This window comes from Chrysemys picta, chromosome 11 (genome assembly GCF_011386835.1).
Source record: "Chrysemys picta bellii isolate R12L10 chromosome 11, ASM1138683v2, whole genome shotgun sequence".
Lineage (NCBI taxonomy): Eukaryota > Metazoa > Chordata > Testudines > Emydidae > Chrysemys > Chrysemys picta.
The window spans coordinates 30,666,521-30,684,194 of NC_088801.1; the positions used below are offsets into that span (position 1 = coordinate 30,666,521).

Genomic DNA, 17,674 nt, shown 5'->3' on the forward strand with positions numbered 1-17,674 from the left:
GTCAGATCCTTAGCTGTGCTTGTGCTGTCCTGCTGAGGGCAGGAGCATAAGTAGTGTTACACCCATTGGCACGGATGCTGGCTGTAGGGCAGTTCAGCCCCCCAGTACAGCTTCGATTTACCTCCTAGGTTATTCCAGCAGCCAGGAGCAGACATGGCCATACTCTGTCACACCTCAGACATGCCTCCCAGGCCAAGGGCAGTGCCAGGGGTGGTAAGGAGCTGCTCTGCTGGCTATAAACTCCCAGATATTTCTCTACCCCAGGGAGTCAGTGAAGCTAAGTTAAGGTTGCTTTACTTTAGCTGCGATGTGGACCATATTTTCCAGTAGAGCTGATCAAATAGCACAACACAAATAAATACTGATTACTGAAATAATCATTCAGAAGCTACCAGTAGGATGAATAATATTAATCAAAGCTACTTGGAAAATATTTTATTAACAGCAGATTTACTCTCAGATATCAGGATTAGTTCATAAAAGGTTCAGTAATCTAAAAGGGGAGGAAAGCGGCTACATTTTTTAATAATAGCTCAACCAGCTGTAATTTTCAAATATTGCCATAAAATAAAATAAATATACCTCAATTAGAATCATAGAATATCAGGGTTGGAAGGGACCTCAGGAGGTCATCTAGTCCAAACCCCTGCTCAAAGCAGGACCTAATCCCCAACTAAATCATCCCAGCCAGGGCTTTGTCAAGCCTGACCTTAAAAACCTCTAAGGAAGGAGATTCCACCACCTCCCTAGGCAACCCACTCCAGTGTTTCACCACCCTCCTAGTGAAAAAGTTTTTCCTAATATCCAACCTAAACCTCCCCCACTGCAACTTGAGGCCATTACTCCTTGTTCTATCATCTAGTACCACTGAGAACAGTCTAGATCCATCCTCTTTGGAACCCCCTTTCAGGTATCAAAATCCCTCTCATTCTTCTCTTCTGCAGACTAAATAATCCCAGTTCCCTCAGGCTCTCTTCATAAATCATGTGTTCCAGCCCCCTAATCATTTTTGTTGCCCTCCATTGGACTCTTTCCAATTTTTTCACATTCTTCGTATAGTGTGGGGCCCAAAACTGGACACAGTACTCCAGATGAGGCCTCACCAATGCCGAATAGAGGGGAATGACCACATCCCTCGATCTGCTGGCAATGCTCCTACTTATACAGCCCAAAATGCCGTTAGCCTTCTTGGCCACAAGGGCACACTGTTGATTCATATCCAGCTTCTCATCCACTGTAACCCCTAGGTCCTTTTCTGCTGCCTAGACACTTAGTCCCTAGTCTGTAGCAATGCTTGGGATTCTTCCTTCCTAAGTGCAGGACTCTGCACTTATCCTTGTTGAACCTCATCAGACATCTTTTGGCCCAATCTTCTAATTTGTCTAGGTCCCTCTGTATCCTAACCCTACCCTCCAGTGTATCTACCACTCCTCCCAGTTTAGTGTCATCTCAAACTTGCCGAGAGTGCAGTCCACGCCATCCTCCAGATCATTAATGAAGATATTGAACAAAACCAGCCCCAGGACCGACCGTTGGGGCACTCCACTTGATAATGGCTGCCAACTAGACATGGAGCCATTGATCACTACTCATTGAGCCTGACGATCTAGCCAACTCCTCATCTGTTATAAATCAATATTGTTCCATTGACTTCCTTGTGTGTGAACTGAGGGCATTTGGTACCTGGCAGAATTCAGCCCAGTATAAGCAGCATTCTGATATGAACTTCAGAATGCATAAATGCCCTTAGAATGCATTTGTCTGGTCATTCAAACAGCAGTACAAGAAAGCTTAGTGCAAGCCATAACTTCTCCAGATGGTCATGCTAACAAGGTATCATGATGATGACTCCCTGATGTAACGGAAATTGTAGGGAAAATAGAGCAAAAGAGGCAGAATGAAGAGATACAAGACACCTGAGAGACCTGAGGCCACCTGTATCACAACAAAAACAAAGGAACATCTGGAAACAGAAAATATTTAGACACTTTTAAAAAAAATTCTCATTCGCATCTGCACTTTCTAACTAGCTATTTCCTGACAGACAATGTTCTGTCACTCATTCTTTTTTCCCCACCAATATGATGCAAACGTTTAAAAGGATAATCATACACCTTTTGGCTAAGTTACAATTGAAATTCCTTCTTTCCAAAGTGTGGTATGTACACAACTGCTGCTGGCTCTTATATTACCATAAGTACCAATACTACCCTTTCACTGACTGGATCAAGGGCAGCCAACCTTATCTGCGAGACCTGAAGAGTTATCTTAGTGACATGACACAGATCACATTATATATAATAAAATTAAATAGAGATAAAAATCCACAAACAGTTTTCCCCTTAGGGAAGGAGAACGAAAGCAAAGGATACATGACAGATACTAGTCATGTAATTTAATCCCCTGCGGGGAGATGCTCAGATGCAGCAGTGAAGGGTGCAGTATAATAGCCTGAATAGAATAGAAATGTATCCCACCACTTGTGTCCTAAATACATCACCAGTCAGAGGTATGATGACAGCAGGTAGGCTTTGCCAGCTATTATGGTTCTGGGTTTTGTTTTTTTGACCGTCTAGTTAACAAAGTGTAGCTGCATGATTAACTCCAAGCACCTTTTAACTCTGAATTAGCTTTGGTTGGCCAAGATAACTGGAGATATCTGATCTCTGATTTGATTGGTCAGGCAATCAAATTGTCTGCATAAGGTCAATTTAAGAGGATTTTTCTCCTAACCTGCTGCTCATTTGGGTTGGTTAGACTGTGCTGCAGGAATGTGAGGGGATTTATAAATCGCTTTTCAATAACCGTTACAGCATATGAAGCAGCAATAGGAAAGCTAGCTGTGCCTAACGAAAAACTTACTCTTGCTGCCTCCTGTGTTCCAGAAAAAGGCTAATGTAAAGCATCTCTTGGCAGACAAAAGAGTTCAAGCAGATATTATGGGCACCACTGACACCAGCAGAGAATCTGTTCCGTTATCTTTAGTTTGCCTAGATTACACCATGTTTCTCTTATAGAGAGCATCCAGTAAAAGAAATAATGCTAGCCAATTACTTCAGGAATAACTCCGTGTGTAGACAAGCCCTAAAAGATTCCTGAATAGCTATTCCTGGCTAAATCCATGCATAGGTGCTCTTATTCTCTTATGCTCTTGTCCACACATGGAGTTAATCAGTAATAGTTAATCTGCTTTCAATTCACCCCCATCTTATTCCAGATTAATTTTCATGTAGAGACAAACTCTTATGCAAACCAGAACTCCTTGTTGTTTTTATGCTAATTAGAATGTAATACTCTTAAATATTAATATATTGGGTGACCTTGGGCAAGTCACTTCCCCCTCTGTGCCTCAGTTACCCCAACTGTAAAATGGGAAGAATGATACTGACCACTTTGAGATCTGCTAATGAAAAGCACTATATAAGAACTAGGTATTATTATAATTGTTCTGTTTGCGGTGTTCTGTCTCTTGCGTTTTTGTGCCTCACTTTGATGTTATTCCCTTTTCTGAATTTCCATTTTTAATTTTGTTCCCAGATTGTTAACATAGCTATGGCTAGATGCATTACTGTGGAAAACTCCACTCTGACCTTTGAGACTTGTAACATTAGCAACAAGGTAAGATGTATTTGGGATTGCTGGTTTGTATATTGGATATCAAATATTGTCAGTTTTATTGCTTATGCTAAAGAATCTCCCTACCCACCACCTCACTGACTTGAAGTCCATCTTGGAAGTTCATGTAATCCTTACTGCCAGGACACATTGCCAAAAGATGCCATCTTGTAAAACAAGAAATGAGTACTGGGCTGTGTTTGTAGAGGCAATAGCTAAGCAATGGAGTCTGCACCATTTCATGAAAGCTCCGAGACCCTCCAAACCAAATAGAAGTCTGGAATACAACTCAAATGCAAAATTCCATACATGCCTATAGTGGAGAGAAAACTTTAAATACAATAGGCCCACTAGTGTACTCTACCACAGTAACAAAGCCAGCATAGAAGGGAGGGTACATGGAAGTTGCTGCAGGAAGTGGGCTACTTTCCTCTGTTGTCTTTTATAGGAAGTGCCTACTGTTGGGTAATACCCTACTGATTACTAGCCAATATAGACATCAGGGCACCTGCTAGGATTGATCAAGAGTAACTGTCCTAATGGGGGCAGGGTTGGCCTTTTGTCACTGGGCGCTGTTCTGCCATCATGGGAGGCCAATCCTGAAGCCCCACCATTGCAATCTGGTGTTGGTAGTAGTAGACAAATCCCCTTTTCAGAATTTGTTCTGGTGCTGTCTCCAACTCTTCATTTCTACAGTCCAGTTTATAACAGATCCTCTCATGGATCCTGTCCTCTCCCACCCTCACAACTACCCTGTACTCCGTTCTGCTCTGTGGGCCACCAGGAAATGCTTTGTTGACCATAGTTTGAGAATCCCTGTAATAGTACATTGTTAATGCAAACATTAGAAAACTTTGAGTTATTGGGCTATGTTCTGATCTCAGCTACAGCAGTTAGAGTGACAGATTGTTTTCTAATCAAAGCTGGAAGTAGTCTGGTTACTGAGGTCACCAAGAGCACTATCAGGCCTTAGACCAGAACTTTATTCTGTGAATTTGCTCCAGATTCACACTAATAGAACAGAATCTGGCATATCTGGAACAATTATACAAAACTAGACTTATGTGGCTGGATTTTTTAGACGTGTAAGATAGAGAAATAAAGGGAAATAGCTCACAAAACCCAAACTGAAATCAGTCTGCTATTGTTTCTCCTCCACAGAACCAGAAGTTCAACTATACTTGGCTGAGACTAATAAAACATGGGGACTTCTGCGTAGCACCAGTAGATGCAAAGAGAACACTGGGCCTGTACCCTTGCGATAACAGAAACAATAGCCTGAAATGGTTGCATAAATCATTGGTGGCCTTTCAACCAGAACTGGTAAGTAGAGCATTTGTAATGATTTCCCCTCCACTACCACCATAGTTACACCTGAAATAAAACTAAACAAAGGAAAACAATACTTATTGCCGGTGTTGTATGATTTTCACGTGTTTGGCAGTGAGAGAGACTATACCAAATTCACAAAGATATAAAGAGAAACAAACACACACATTTAGTTTGTCTCTTTGTGAATTTCTGAATAGATATGAGGAAAAAAGGTTGACAAAAATCGCCTTTTTCCTAAGGTACACATTACTTCAAATTATTTCAGGCACTCTGATCATTAGTCTGCTAATGCAGTTTTCAATCCTCAGGATTATTTCCTCCAAGTTACATTGAAAGCTAACCAGCTGCCAGTGTGATTTCACTCCCATGCCCCCTTTACCTTTCAGGGTGGTGTATATCAGTGTGCTGCATTAGCATTGCATCAAGCAAAATGTAATATAGTGAAACTAACCACACACACACACACACAAAATCATTCAAATGACATTTTGTTCTCTTTTTTCCTACCTCTGCAAAGTCAAAGATCCAGGCTTGTAGATAATTCTAAGCATTAAAAAGTTCCATGAATAATTGGAAATAATTTTTCCCCCTCTGAAATGACATGCTTTTAGAGAAGCCTTCAATTTAGGAAACAAAAGTGTAGCTGTTGTGTTACCTGATCGATATTCAATAACACATTCCATTATTGACGCTCCTTCCATTTGTTTCTTTTTAGCCAATCTAAAACAGCAACAAAAAACCCTCCTCAAACCAAAAAAAAAAAAATCACTCCTTACAAAAGCCAGGATATTTTATTTTTACAAAAGAAAATTGTCAGCCATTTATGAGACCAGATTGCACAGTAGGTACAGTGACAATTTTTGATGGTCAGAAACTGTTCCAGGCTGAACTTCAAGCCTTAAACTAGATACATTTGATGGTTCCTGCTAGGATATGGAAAGTCATGTTTCATTTTACAAAGCCACAATACCCAATTCAACACAATTGGACACAGATGATTGTACCTGCACAGGACTGAACTAGTGACAAGCCTGAACTATATCATTTAGTTCACTGAAGTAGATCAGATTAGTTTTTAGGAAAGCCCTGGACACTGGAAGCATATAGTACCAGCCCTGTGGGGAGAAAGACAGTCGAAAGTTATCACTGTCTGTCCCCCTCCTTTGAAAACAGCCATAAAAACTCACAAGCCAAAAAGACTTGAATGCCTTTCTCCCCCACCCCCCACTGATGAAATATTATCCTTTCTGGGCCGTCTGAAGAGCATAAGAACGGCCACACTGGGTCAGACCAAAGATCCATCTAGCCCAGTATCCTGTCTTCTGACAGTGGCCAACGCCAGGTGCCCCAGAGGGAATGAACAGGACAGGTAATCATCAAGTGATCCATCCCCTGTTGCCCATTCCCAGCTACTGGCAAACAGAGGCTAGGGACGTGTCATTGTACAAAGAAAAACAAAACATTACCCAATATGTTACTATTAACATCTCCTGAGTTTGGGTGTTTTATTTAATTTATTTTGTTTTGAATATTAATGAGGGTGACTATTATTCATTATTTGTATTACTGTGGCATATAGGGGTCCCAGACATGATGAGGGCTATTTGCACTAGGCACTGTACATACACATAATAAGAGCCAGCCTATGCCCTGAAGAGCTTTTAATCTAAATAGACAAGACAGGGTGGAAGAGAGGAAGTATTATTATTACCTCTATTTACAGGTAGGAAATTGAGGCACAGTGAGTAAGTTACTTGCTCAATATTAAGGTTTATTGTATCTACTATTTTTAAAAGTCTTGGAGGGAAAAACAAAAGTTTATATATTGACTATAGTAATTGGATTTGTAAACTGATATTTTTTTGTTAGCATAAAATATAACTCCAGAATTTGAGACTGAGACAGGCTGAGTGATTCTTATTTTGCTGAGAAATGTGGAAATTGCTTTATCGTTAAGGTTGCATTTGAGTTTCCATTTTAATCCAAATTTGGCCACCACCTAAAATCCACAAAATGTTAATCTCAGAATTAGTAAATTAGTTCTGAGGCAAGGTAGAAAATTTCCACAAAAATTGAAATTAATTGAACAAGGAGCTCTGGAATTATGACATCCTAACAACAGATAGTCAAAGTTCAAAATGTCTAACTCTTCAACCACTTTGCAGCAAAAGCCAGACAGAAAACACACACAGAAAAAAACAGAAAGATAGAGAGAAATAAGAATTAGTTTTTGACACCAAAACTTTCTAGATTAGATTAAAGTTCAATTTCAAAAATTATTACTTTTTAAATCAGGAACATCACTGGAGACCTTCTGCACCACTGAGCTTAATACAGCAAGTGAAAGAACTCTAGAGACATTTAAATAAAAAAATACGTCACTAGCACATTTCCTTGAAGAAACAGAATTTAGAATGTAAATTGCTCACTGGGGATGTGGGGTAATGGAGAGAAAACATCTTCCACCAAAAGGCTTATAAGTGGAGCTAAGGAGCACCCTTAGTTCTCCCCTCCTGCAGGTCTGAGGAAGTCCACATAAAAGGGATTTAATCTTAATCTTGTCCTCTCAAACCCAGGGTTCAAATCTGGGGTTGTGGTTAGGGTTCATTTCTAACTAAAAATAAACATGGCTTTTTTGGTTTACTTCTGTGTGTGTGCAATGGAGTCAGCACTGCTCTGGGAATGGAAGACTGTCATGGGGTTTACTCACCGTTGGTGGCACTCCTCCAGGCCATCCTGGGGATTAGCTCCAGCCCGTGTCATGCCATCCCCTGGAAGTGTCTCTCTCATTGTCCTCTCATTCTACAGACCCCTCTCACTCTACGAATCACAGCTTCCTCTGACTTAGCCCTCCAGCCAGATCACTCCATGGTTCCCCCTTCCAGGTTTTTCCAGGATGCCCAGGCAGTCTGCTGTCCTCTGCCTGTGCCATATCCCCAGTGGCTGGTAGGAGAACCTAGGCCTACCCACTACTCTGGGTTCCAGTCCAGGGACCCTATACCTGCAACTATGGCCTGCTTTCCTGCAGTCCTTGTTGCTCCTTCCCTGGTCTCCTTCCTACCACTCCCGGTTCCCCTCCTTTCTCTGGGTATACTAACTCCAAATCCTTCTCCCTCTTCTCAGGGAGTGGCTACAGCCTTTCTCAGCAGCCTTTGTCTGTTGTCAGCTTCCTGGCATTATAGGCCTCACCTGTTCCTGCCCAGCTGAGCCTGGTTTCAATCAATTCCCTGCTCCCTGGCTCCCCCTCCAGGCACAGCCTGTGCAGTTAATTGGCCTGCCGGGCCATCTTAATCCGTTTCAGTCTTGTGTGGGAGTAGACACCACATCACAAGGGCTACTTAACTCTTAGCACAGAGTCAGCTGGTGGAACACAACATTGCTGTTGTCCAAGTCCTACAAAAACAATGGCTATTGTTAGTTTCGTTTGGAATTGTTCAGGAATGTTAGAAGTCAGAGACATTTAGAGTCCAGGGGGCATTAGGACAATCCTAAAGGTGATTAAATTTGGAGCCTAACAGGACTGAAGCATTTTGTGAGGTTCTGGCAAATGCCATTTCTGCAACAAAAACAAACAAAAAATTGTCATTCCTGAAAAGGATACAATTTGGAGAGGGCACCTAATATAACCAAATCTCTAACTTTCTAATGTGCGTGTCACCGTACTGTCTGCAAGAAAAAGGAGTATTATTGTAATCCAGTTAGGTTCACATTCACTGGCTTTCCATATGGTACTTGATGCTGTTTTGCTGAAAGATGATTTGGAAGCTGATTACAAAGGAGACTAGTTTGAGTTACTATATAACAAGGGTTAAAAACTAGTCACTCCAGCAACTGAATATTGCAAACCAGAAAACAAGGGGGAAAATGGGTTAATGCTGGCCACAGGAATAGTGAAGTCCTTACCCCTCATCAGGTATCATAATTCTCATCAGAACAAAGGCATGTTCAATGAATTTGTCATACACATACAAAGCCCCATTACTTGTTCAGATAAAATAGTCTGTTGGTGATTTCACTAATATTTCACTAAGATACATGACTGAAATTATGCTATCAAATATTATACAGAGTAAAGCAATAATGTAAAAATGTCCCTACCACTGAGGATACTTGTAGTATTGCAATACTTGCAATAAGTAGAAGTAGGTTAAAAAAATGTGCACACAAGTGCAAAAGGATAAGAATAAGGCCCCTAATCATTCAAACTCCTCACGATTTCATAATCCAATTTAGCATCCCAGCTCTTGGACTTAATTAACAAATTACCTAACACACTTTTCATCATAGTAAGTGTGCTTTTACTTCATCAGTTGCGAAATACCACAGTATGAAAACCAAAGTCTCCTGCCATACGTTATCCTATATTGCAAATGCCATCTGGAGTTATTTCCTTTGCATGATAATTACCATTCAGACAGCAAGCAAACTAATCCGTTAATTTCCAAAGAATTAAAATCCCATGAAGCACAGAAGGTTTAATATAGTTCTAGTTCAACAACAGGTGTAAACTTTGGATCCCACCCAAAATTCCCTTTAAGCCCATGAATGAATCATTACATAATGCAGAAATGCAAAAATGGGCACATCCTTGGGGATCAAAAATCTCCACTGGAGAAAACTGAGTATAATTTCGGAAGGGTTTTTTTTTCCAGTTGCAAATAATAACAGTTGCTGTATGAGTCCTGTTACCTATTGTCTTGTGCTGTTTCTCTTTAGATGGATCACATGGTTTTAGAACACCTTCAGCAGCCAACATGTTTGGAAGTGGATCAGTCTCACAAAATCCTGAGGGTTAATGCCTGTGATGCCTCAAATCCTTATCAGAAATGGCAGTTTGGCAATTATTATGCTGACTGAAGAGAACACGATCAAAACAGAAGCAGAGAATTCAAATCGTGTGAATTCAAGAATGACATCTGTGAGACTTGTGACAGCAATTACAAAATTGGAGGTTCATTTCCTAATGGTAATTTAAATCCATCATTTTAAATCACCATATTGAGAGATCAAAATATCAAGCAACAGCACATCTGGTTTGATATGGTTTAAAACGTTCAGGCATATTTTCCACTCACTGTGGAGCACTTGGGGAAGGTTGAATGAAAGTTTTTTCAGTAAGTGGAAATACTTTCTAAAGTTCCTCATTCCTACCTTAAGCAGACCTTCACTGACTGGCTTCAGAGAGATTAATGCAAGCTACCAGAAATAGTTCCAGGGTTCAATCCCTATGACTGCACATAGCATCTTGTGCTGCTGTTTGGAAGATCCACATTTGCTCATTTATCCCTCCACAAGCCAACAAAATGAAAGTACCTAGGCCCAGTACCTAAAAATCCATCCAGGATCACAGGAATCTGCTCCTACCAAATTGGATTCACTGATTCTGAAAGGTAGGTGCCTGGAGCCACTTTTGAAGCTTGGTTTCCCATGACAAAAGCCCATCTTTAATCACAAAAAATATAAATCTTTCAGCACTTCTAACCTAGCAGCAGGCAAGGCCCTATAAGTGCTGTATTTGCATACAGGCATCGTGAATTTGCTACCTTGGTTTGACCTCCTGCTTCCTAGATGGGCAAGGAGTGGTTAGGCTGCAAAGCAGTGGGATGTGCCTTATCTAGCACTACAGCTAACCCTCTGGGCCAGTGCAAGAACAGTATGAATGCAGGAGACTTTAAAGAGACTCTCCATTCAGCCCTTCTCAGCCAGAAAGAAGTGCCTCAGCACAGAGCCATGAAAAGGGAAAATAAACCAAAGGGTGTGGGAACCGTGTTGTGATGGGGGTGAAGATCCTCAGAAAGGGCCTGCTTAACCTGAAAAAAAGAGACCTGCAGGGACTTGCTTCTCACTACTAGTGAATCCAAGATGGCAGCCACACACTGTTGGGCATGATTTCATGGTTCCTGGGTTGGCCACATGTTATGCGATAGTACTGTATACGCATTCAATGCAAAGCAAACCAGAAAAGCTTAAATAATGTTAAACTTTTAACACAAGGGGACAAAAGCTGAGAAACTCTGAGTCTATGTTAATTGCCTGTTCCTTTCTCATGCCACTATGGGAAAAATGGAATCTTTGTTTTTCTTAGAATAGAAAATGATCTGTCATGGAAGCTTTGAATGTACCTAAGATATCTCCTTCTGCTCTTCCAGATGAATGAGAAGGTGGGCAGTTGTTAAAAGTATGTAATAGCAGATTAGGCTTTTGCTGAATACATTTCTGTCTGTTGACTATAGACATCCATATATTTTTTTAAATCCATTTGATTGGCTGAACTGTAGCTGGTCTGTGATGCAAACACATAGCTAGGGCACTTCTGCACTTCACTGGAGGAGCCGTGCACTGGTGGGAGCAGAGTGGCGGTGGCAGCTGTGTACCAGGTAGAAGCGCAGGACAAGGACGTCTCAGGGTGGGCAGAACGCAGCATGTGCACTAGCTGACTGCAGAGGGGAGACATCTCCTAACTGACTTTGCCCACTTGAAGCCCCAGCATTTCGGATGGCATAATAGCTGGTGCTATCTCCTTCTGCTCCCCTCAGCACTAAATAGTTCCTACCTTGCTGCTAGTAGGGAGAGAGGATGGAAGTGACTCCCTGTGTCTGCTTATGCCCCAGTGCAACCATATAGCAGAGGGCAGAAGCTAGCCTTGGTATTGTATCGATTAATGATAAAGAGCATGTGATGTTACACTTTGACGGGCAAAGCAGTTGTGATAAGAATTGGCTAAAACATTTGCTTTCTACAAACCAAGCTTTAACCTTTCGGAAAGTGTAGGATTGGTTTACTAAAAGAGCACCCCCAGCAGGGCTTTGGAGCCCCTCTCATAGCCTCACCATCCAACTCCTTTCTGATGGATCTCTTTGCCTGGCCTACACTAGCACCTATCCACAGTCCTTCAACTCCCCTCTTATCCTCTTATGACTACCCATTACCTCCTTCAAACGACCACGGGCTATGCTGACCAGTTCAATAGGCATGGCAGGGTCATGAGCCTTTGGACTGGCTAATACCACTAGCAGCAGTAGCTCCTTGCAGGCCCTGTGCCCAGCTGAACACATGGACTCGTACCCTCCTGAGTCCCTTGTACACTCCCCCAGAGCCAGAGCACAATCGAGCCTTATATTTGTTATTTTGCTTTGCAGTCTCTTCACTGGAAAGCAACCAAAGGGAACACTGATAAAAGTTGCTCCCAGAGAAAGAGTATAATGGTGGCTCTTTGCTCTGATCTGCCCTTTTTGTGTGTATAGAACCGCCAGACTTGATTTAGAATATTCATAGGATGGGGAGACGGCGAGTAGGAGCTCCACATGTCCAGGAACAGGAGTTATTCTGTGCATGAAGCTAGGGTAGAAGCTCTGAGTGAAGATCCACCCTGCAGAATTGAAGGCAAAATTGTCCTCTAAGACTATGTGTCCCATATTTCCATTTCAGACTTTCCAGATAAGTTTTAACCTATGAACATAGAAGCTGAGGACACGTAAGTGCTGACCCTTCTCTCATGAAGAGTTGATTTGGAAGATGGGTTTCCACGTTTACTCTCTTAGATCAAAGTGCTACAATTGTTAAGTCAGTGGGACATATAGGGCTAGATTCTCCCCTGCATCTGAACTCCACCCAACACAGAGGAATTGGGGGAGCTGTTAGGGAGCAAGTTAGAGCCCCTGAATCTGGCCTGATCCTAGCCAGTCTGCAATGGCTCAGCTCAGGGGCAGGTCTGATTTACATCTCTGACCTAGGATCCCTAAGGGACCCTACACCAGTGGAGGATTTGTTCAGTGCAGCAGACCTCTGCTAGCCTCCTTATCCATCCCAAATACTCCCTTGTGCCATGGGTGGGAGGCTGATGCAGGAGCCGGCTTTATTGCAGCAGAGAGTTTCCTTACACCAGGGGAATTCTTCACTGGCTGTTTGCAGCCAGAATCTAGCCCATAATATTCAAATCCCCATTAAAGTAACTAAGAATTTTGTCTGAAAAAGGGCTGCAGAATTTAGTGCTTCCTGTTCTTGACCTTATTCATGTATCTCACATGCAAGATAGAATTAGATGTAGTGCAGTAAAAATGAGAACTCACCTTTACTCTTACAGTTATTTGGAATCAATACACTCAGTTGACAAAACTCAACATACTGAATACCCCTATGAATTCATCCTCATGTACATTTTTCATACTGTGAAACTTTTTAAAAGATCTTTTATGTCTGTTGTATGGGAAGGGGGGAATCGTACTGGAATAACTGTCATCATTTAGGGAAAGAACATTTAGTTACTTTTTTGATAGGGTCAAATTCAGCTGCGACATGATATCTACATCCAGGGTATCGTAATGTTTTGCACATGGGACTTTCTTCTCAAGCTTTTTATTATGCCTTTTCCATATTTTTGTTATGTTTTGTGACAAACTGGAGACTCGTGTAAGTGTGAATGGTCCATAATAGAAATGTAATTCTTACATTTCTTGGCCATTGCCTTGTATGTTGAAAAATTGGTTTATCCAAATACGAGCACATTGCCTTATTTCTCTACATACATAGGACTGAACTTTCAACTCAGTTCGTATCTTGTTGTTCATGACAGTCAAGCCTTCGCCATCTCTATTGTTTACAGGCGGTTACACAATAACTCGTCTTTTCTCTTTGATTTTTCAAAAGGGCCTCTGTATAATTTTACCTTTCACATCAAGGTGCAACACTGACAGTATTTGACAGGCTGAGCCTGCCAAAATATTGATTTGCCTAACAGACTTTCACAGTTGGCTTCTATCCTAACTGTCTTCCTGATTTTTTCCCCTTTCGTACTACAACTAGCCTGCAGTCACTATCAGAAAAATTACACAGATGTTGTTTGTGCAGTCATGTTTTATCAGGAGCATGAATTTCATTAAATTCTGCTTGCTGACATTCAATCATTTGTCACTTAACATGCACCAAATGGTCATATGTCATGGTCACTTCACATTTCCAGTCTTGTCACTTGTACTGTTATTCCTGATTTGTGTAAATGTTCACTTCAGTGTTGGTATCTCTTACTTAACGTCTCTAGCATGTCCCTAGGGACAACTGGTAATAATACTGTTGCTGTTCTGTTACACAATATTAAGAAACACTTAGATTATACCAATCAACGTTGTCTGAGAACATTTTTCTGGCATACTCAGTAAATATTCAAAGAAGAAGCCTGCATATGTTTTTCTTGGTTTCATGGAACCACTCACAATTATATTTGTCCAAGAGGGCCTTCTAGAGCCCACGAGACAGTGAAGAACACCTTTATTCCTGCTCACCCATTGACATTCCCATGTAAGAGACCAGATTACCATTACCACCTCCAGCGTCCTTAGTTCACAGATGCAAATGAAAATCACTTCTAATTAGAAAAATGTGAGACCATTTATTAGGATGAGCCTTACTCCCTTTGGCAACTCTTCTACAAGCGTGCATATGTTACCAGCACTTCTGTAGCCATGAGTGCCTCTGACTTGCTTGGCTGGGATACAGACAGATGATAATCATGCTCATCTTTTCAAAAATAAAATAAACAATTTTAACACTTTCCAGTGATGTCATTCACAACCTGAGTACCAAACACTGCACTCTGATACCTTTTGTGTCTTTGAATCATAGACATTAGAGATGCACAAGACCTCTTAAATCATATTCCATCCCCAGCCTGTCGATCAGGGATTATCATCTATTATACATATATTAGAGCTTTGATCCAGGCTGTAGTCATTTAAGGGTAGAAATTAGCACAGTCTCATTCCTATGAGGATGATGAAAAAGGACGAAAACACTGAAGTTCACATCAATCTTTTCCAGAGATTTTGCCAAAGACAGCAAAAATTAGGATCACTCCAAAACAATAGAAATATTTACCTACATCATCTAACTTTTCTAATGAGTCATAAAAGATGCTACACTAGAAGCTTGGGACCAGAGCTTTGGGACCAAGTGTTTGGCACTTGGGAAGGTAGGTGCTGCAAAGGCTGTTGGCAAACTTGGTAAGTCCTTGATTCTTGAGCCGCTGCATGTTGGTCCAGTCCTCAGGAGCAACTTACTGCAGCAACAGCCCTGTTCAAAGCAATAACAGCCACCAACAGGTCATTCCAGCAGCCAGGGAATGCCAAACCACAGTAGTGCTTGTCATTCCTCCTTTACCCCCTGGCCAACTGCCCTATGATGGAATCCCCGATTAGCCAGTTAGGGTATGTCTACACTGTAACCAAGAGATGTGATTGCAGCATGTATAGGCAGACCTAAACTAGCTTTGATCAAGCCAGCTCACTAAAAATAGCATTGAATCTGTGGCAACACAAGTGGAGGTCCCATGCAGGATTGTACTTGGGCTGGCAGGCTGTGGTGACACCATGTCTACAGTGCTATTTTGAATAAGCTTGCTTGATCAAACCTAGGTTGGGTGTGCCTATACCTGCTGCAATCGCATTACCCCATTGCAGTGTAGCGATACTTTTAAATCAACTTTAGGCCTGCTTTGGGAATGTGAGCTGTGCAAACCAGCCATCCAGCAGTGGCCAGAATCTGATCCTTGGTCATTGTCCACTTGCAGCTCAACTGTTTAATTTGTATTACAAATGGTGCTAGGTACTTTTTATGTTTTAAGCGATGAATTGTCCTATGTAGGTATCATTCCACGTATAACTGCTCTTCCTGAACTTAACTCTTTTATTTTAGTTTCCATTTGTACCTATTCAAAACATTGAGATTATTTCTGACTAAAAGCATTTTTTGTGAATTTTAAATATGTACCCAGGGACACTATGCAATGTAAATATCTCAAATGTAAAAGAAATTTTAAGAGTGGTAGCTTTGTTCATTACTATGTGGATGAGAAAGGTGTACATGTTTTTAAAATGTGAACAAATGTCTTTTATAAAATGTGATTTATGGGGAGTTTTAACAGTCTGTAAGATAACAGGCCTTCACCATGTTAATTTATGTAAGTAGTCTGGATCCAGAAGGCTGAAGTTGAAAACCTGGTTTGATTTGTATTTAAAAAAAAAGTTAGAAAACATGGAAATAAAGGACTGTACATGAATATCCTGTTTTGGAGTGTCTCTATGGTTACTGTGTCACTAGCTTTCCTGAATTCCATGGAATGTTTCCTTCCCTGGGTTACTGTTGGGTAACACTGTAGATCAGTGGCGGTCAACCTGCGGCCCATCGGGGTAATTTGCTGGCAGGCCACGAGACAGTTTGTTTACGTTGACTGTTCACAGGCACGGCTGCCAGCAGCTTCCAGGGGCCGCAGTTCGCCATTCCCGGCCAATGGGAACTGCGGGAAGTGGCAGCCAGCATGTCCCTATGGCCTGTGCCACTTCCCACAGCTCCCATTGACCAGGAACGGTGAACCACGGCCACTGGAAGCTGCAGGTAGCCAGGCCTGCGGATGGTCAATGTAAATACTGTCTCGCGGCCCGCCAGCGAATTACCCTGACGGGCCATGTCCGGACCTCGGACCGCAGGTTGCCTATCACTGCGGTAAATTATTAAAATGTAAAGCACTTTTAAATCTCCAATTCACTTTGTACTAATTATGCTGTTTATTTGCATTTTGCATTTCACTGAGCTTAGTTAATGAAAATAGACCTTCCTCTATTGAATCTGGTTGTTGTTCATGGTAATTGTTGCTGACAGCAGGAAGATGTTGAAATCCAAATTAAAATGTTGCCATTTAAATAGTTAAAATTTAAAAAACATATCCATCGGTATCAGCTTTTCTAAAACCCTTAAAAAAAACCTCAAGTGTGAGCCAACATCACATGACAGGGTACCTCCACTGTGGAAAGGAATCAAGTCTTTGAGATATGTCTGAGCTATGCGAGTTGGTCATCTATCATGGAGCCTGATCCTGCACCATTTAAGTGAATGGGAGTTTTGTCATTGGCTTCAATGGGAATAGGATCAGGTCCATAGATCCTTCCTTCCTAATAAGTATTCCCTTCCCTTTGTTCTACTTCTGAGATGGTGGATTTCACAGACCATCGCCTACTGAAGACTGCCTAAAGTTACAACTTAGCTTCTAGCTGCACTCACTCCTCCCAAGACTAAGCTTATTTGACCTACAAGTAATAAAAACTAACCCACCCCATTCCACTCCACTCAGAAACGTGTGTGCATGTGTATTTACACACACACACACACACACACACACACACACAAACACTTGCAGATAATTGTCTGCTTCTCTGAGGTAAATTAGTCCATTTTTTTCTGTACAGAATATTTTTAGCCATATTGGCCTTTGACAGAAAGAGAATAAATTCCATGACTTTTATTCAAAGGCAAGTGTCAAGGAGATTGAATGGCGAGGTAGGAAACTGTTAAGATCAAGGGGACAGATTTCAAAGGCACTTAGGCCTCTAAAGGTGTAGGTAGTTGCCTAGTGGGATTTTCAAAACCATCTCAGTAGGTAAGGCACCTAAATCCCATTGACTTCAGTGAGACCTAGATACCTAACCTCATTATGTGCTTTTGAAAATCTTACTATGTGCCTATCTGCATCTTTAGCCTCCTAAGTGCCTTTGAAAATCTGGCCTTTAAGTGACTGGTTTCAAATAAGGCTCAAGCAATTAGAGTACTGATCATCAAAATCACATTGCAGCCAGGGTTTCCCACCCTCCACACTCATCCTCATCCCAAGAAGAGTCCACCTTTCACTTTTAGGCTACCCATTCTAATCCAGCCCCAGATTGGCAATCGTTGAAATTCATGA

The 17,674-nt window shown here is 41.5% G+C and overlaps 1 protein-coding gene across 2 annotated transcripts in view; it reads left to right on the forward strand.

Annotated features, from left to right (window-relative positions):
- GALNT5 (polypeptide N-acetylgalactosaminyltransferase 5) overlaps nt 1-14,480 on the forward strand; it is a 33,650-nt gene extending 19,170 nt beyond the window's left edge. The window contains exons 7-9 of one of the 2 annotated variants that reach the window (XM_065561755.1): nt 3,538-3,618; nt 4,777-4,938; nt 9,664-14,480. In XM_065561755.1, the coding sequence (XP_065417827.1) occupies nt 3,538-3,618; nt 4,777-4,938; nt 9,664-9,804 (384 nt within the window). In that variant the 3' untranslated portion in view covers nt 9,805-14,480. The remainder of the gene's footprint in view (nt 1-3,537; nt 3,619-4,776; nt 4,939-9,663) is intronic. The other variant, XM_008178497.4, reaches the window with a different exon arrangement.
- Nucleotides 14,481-17,674: the final 3,194 nt, after the last annotated feature.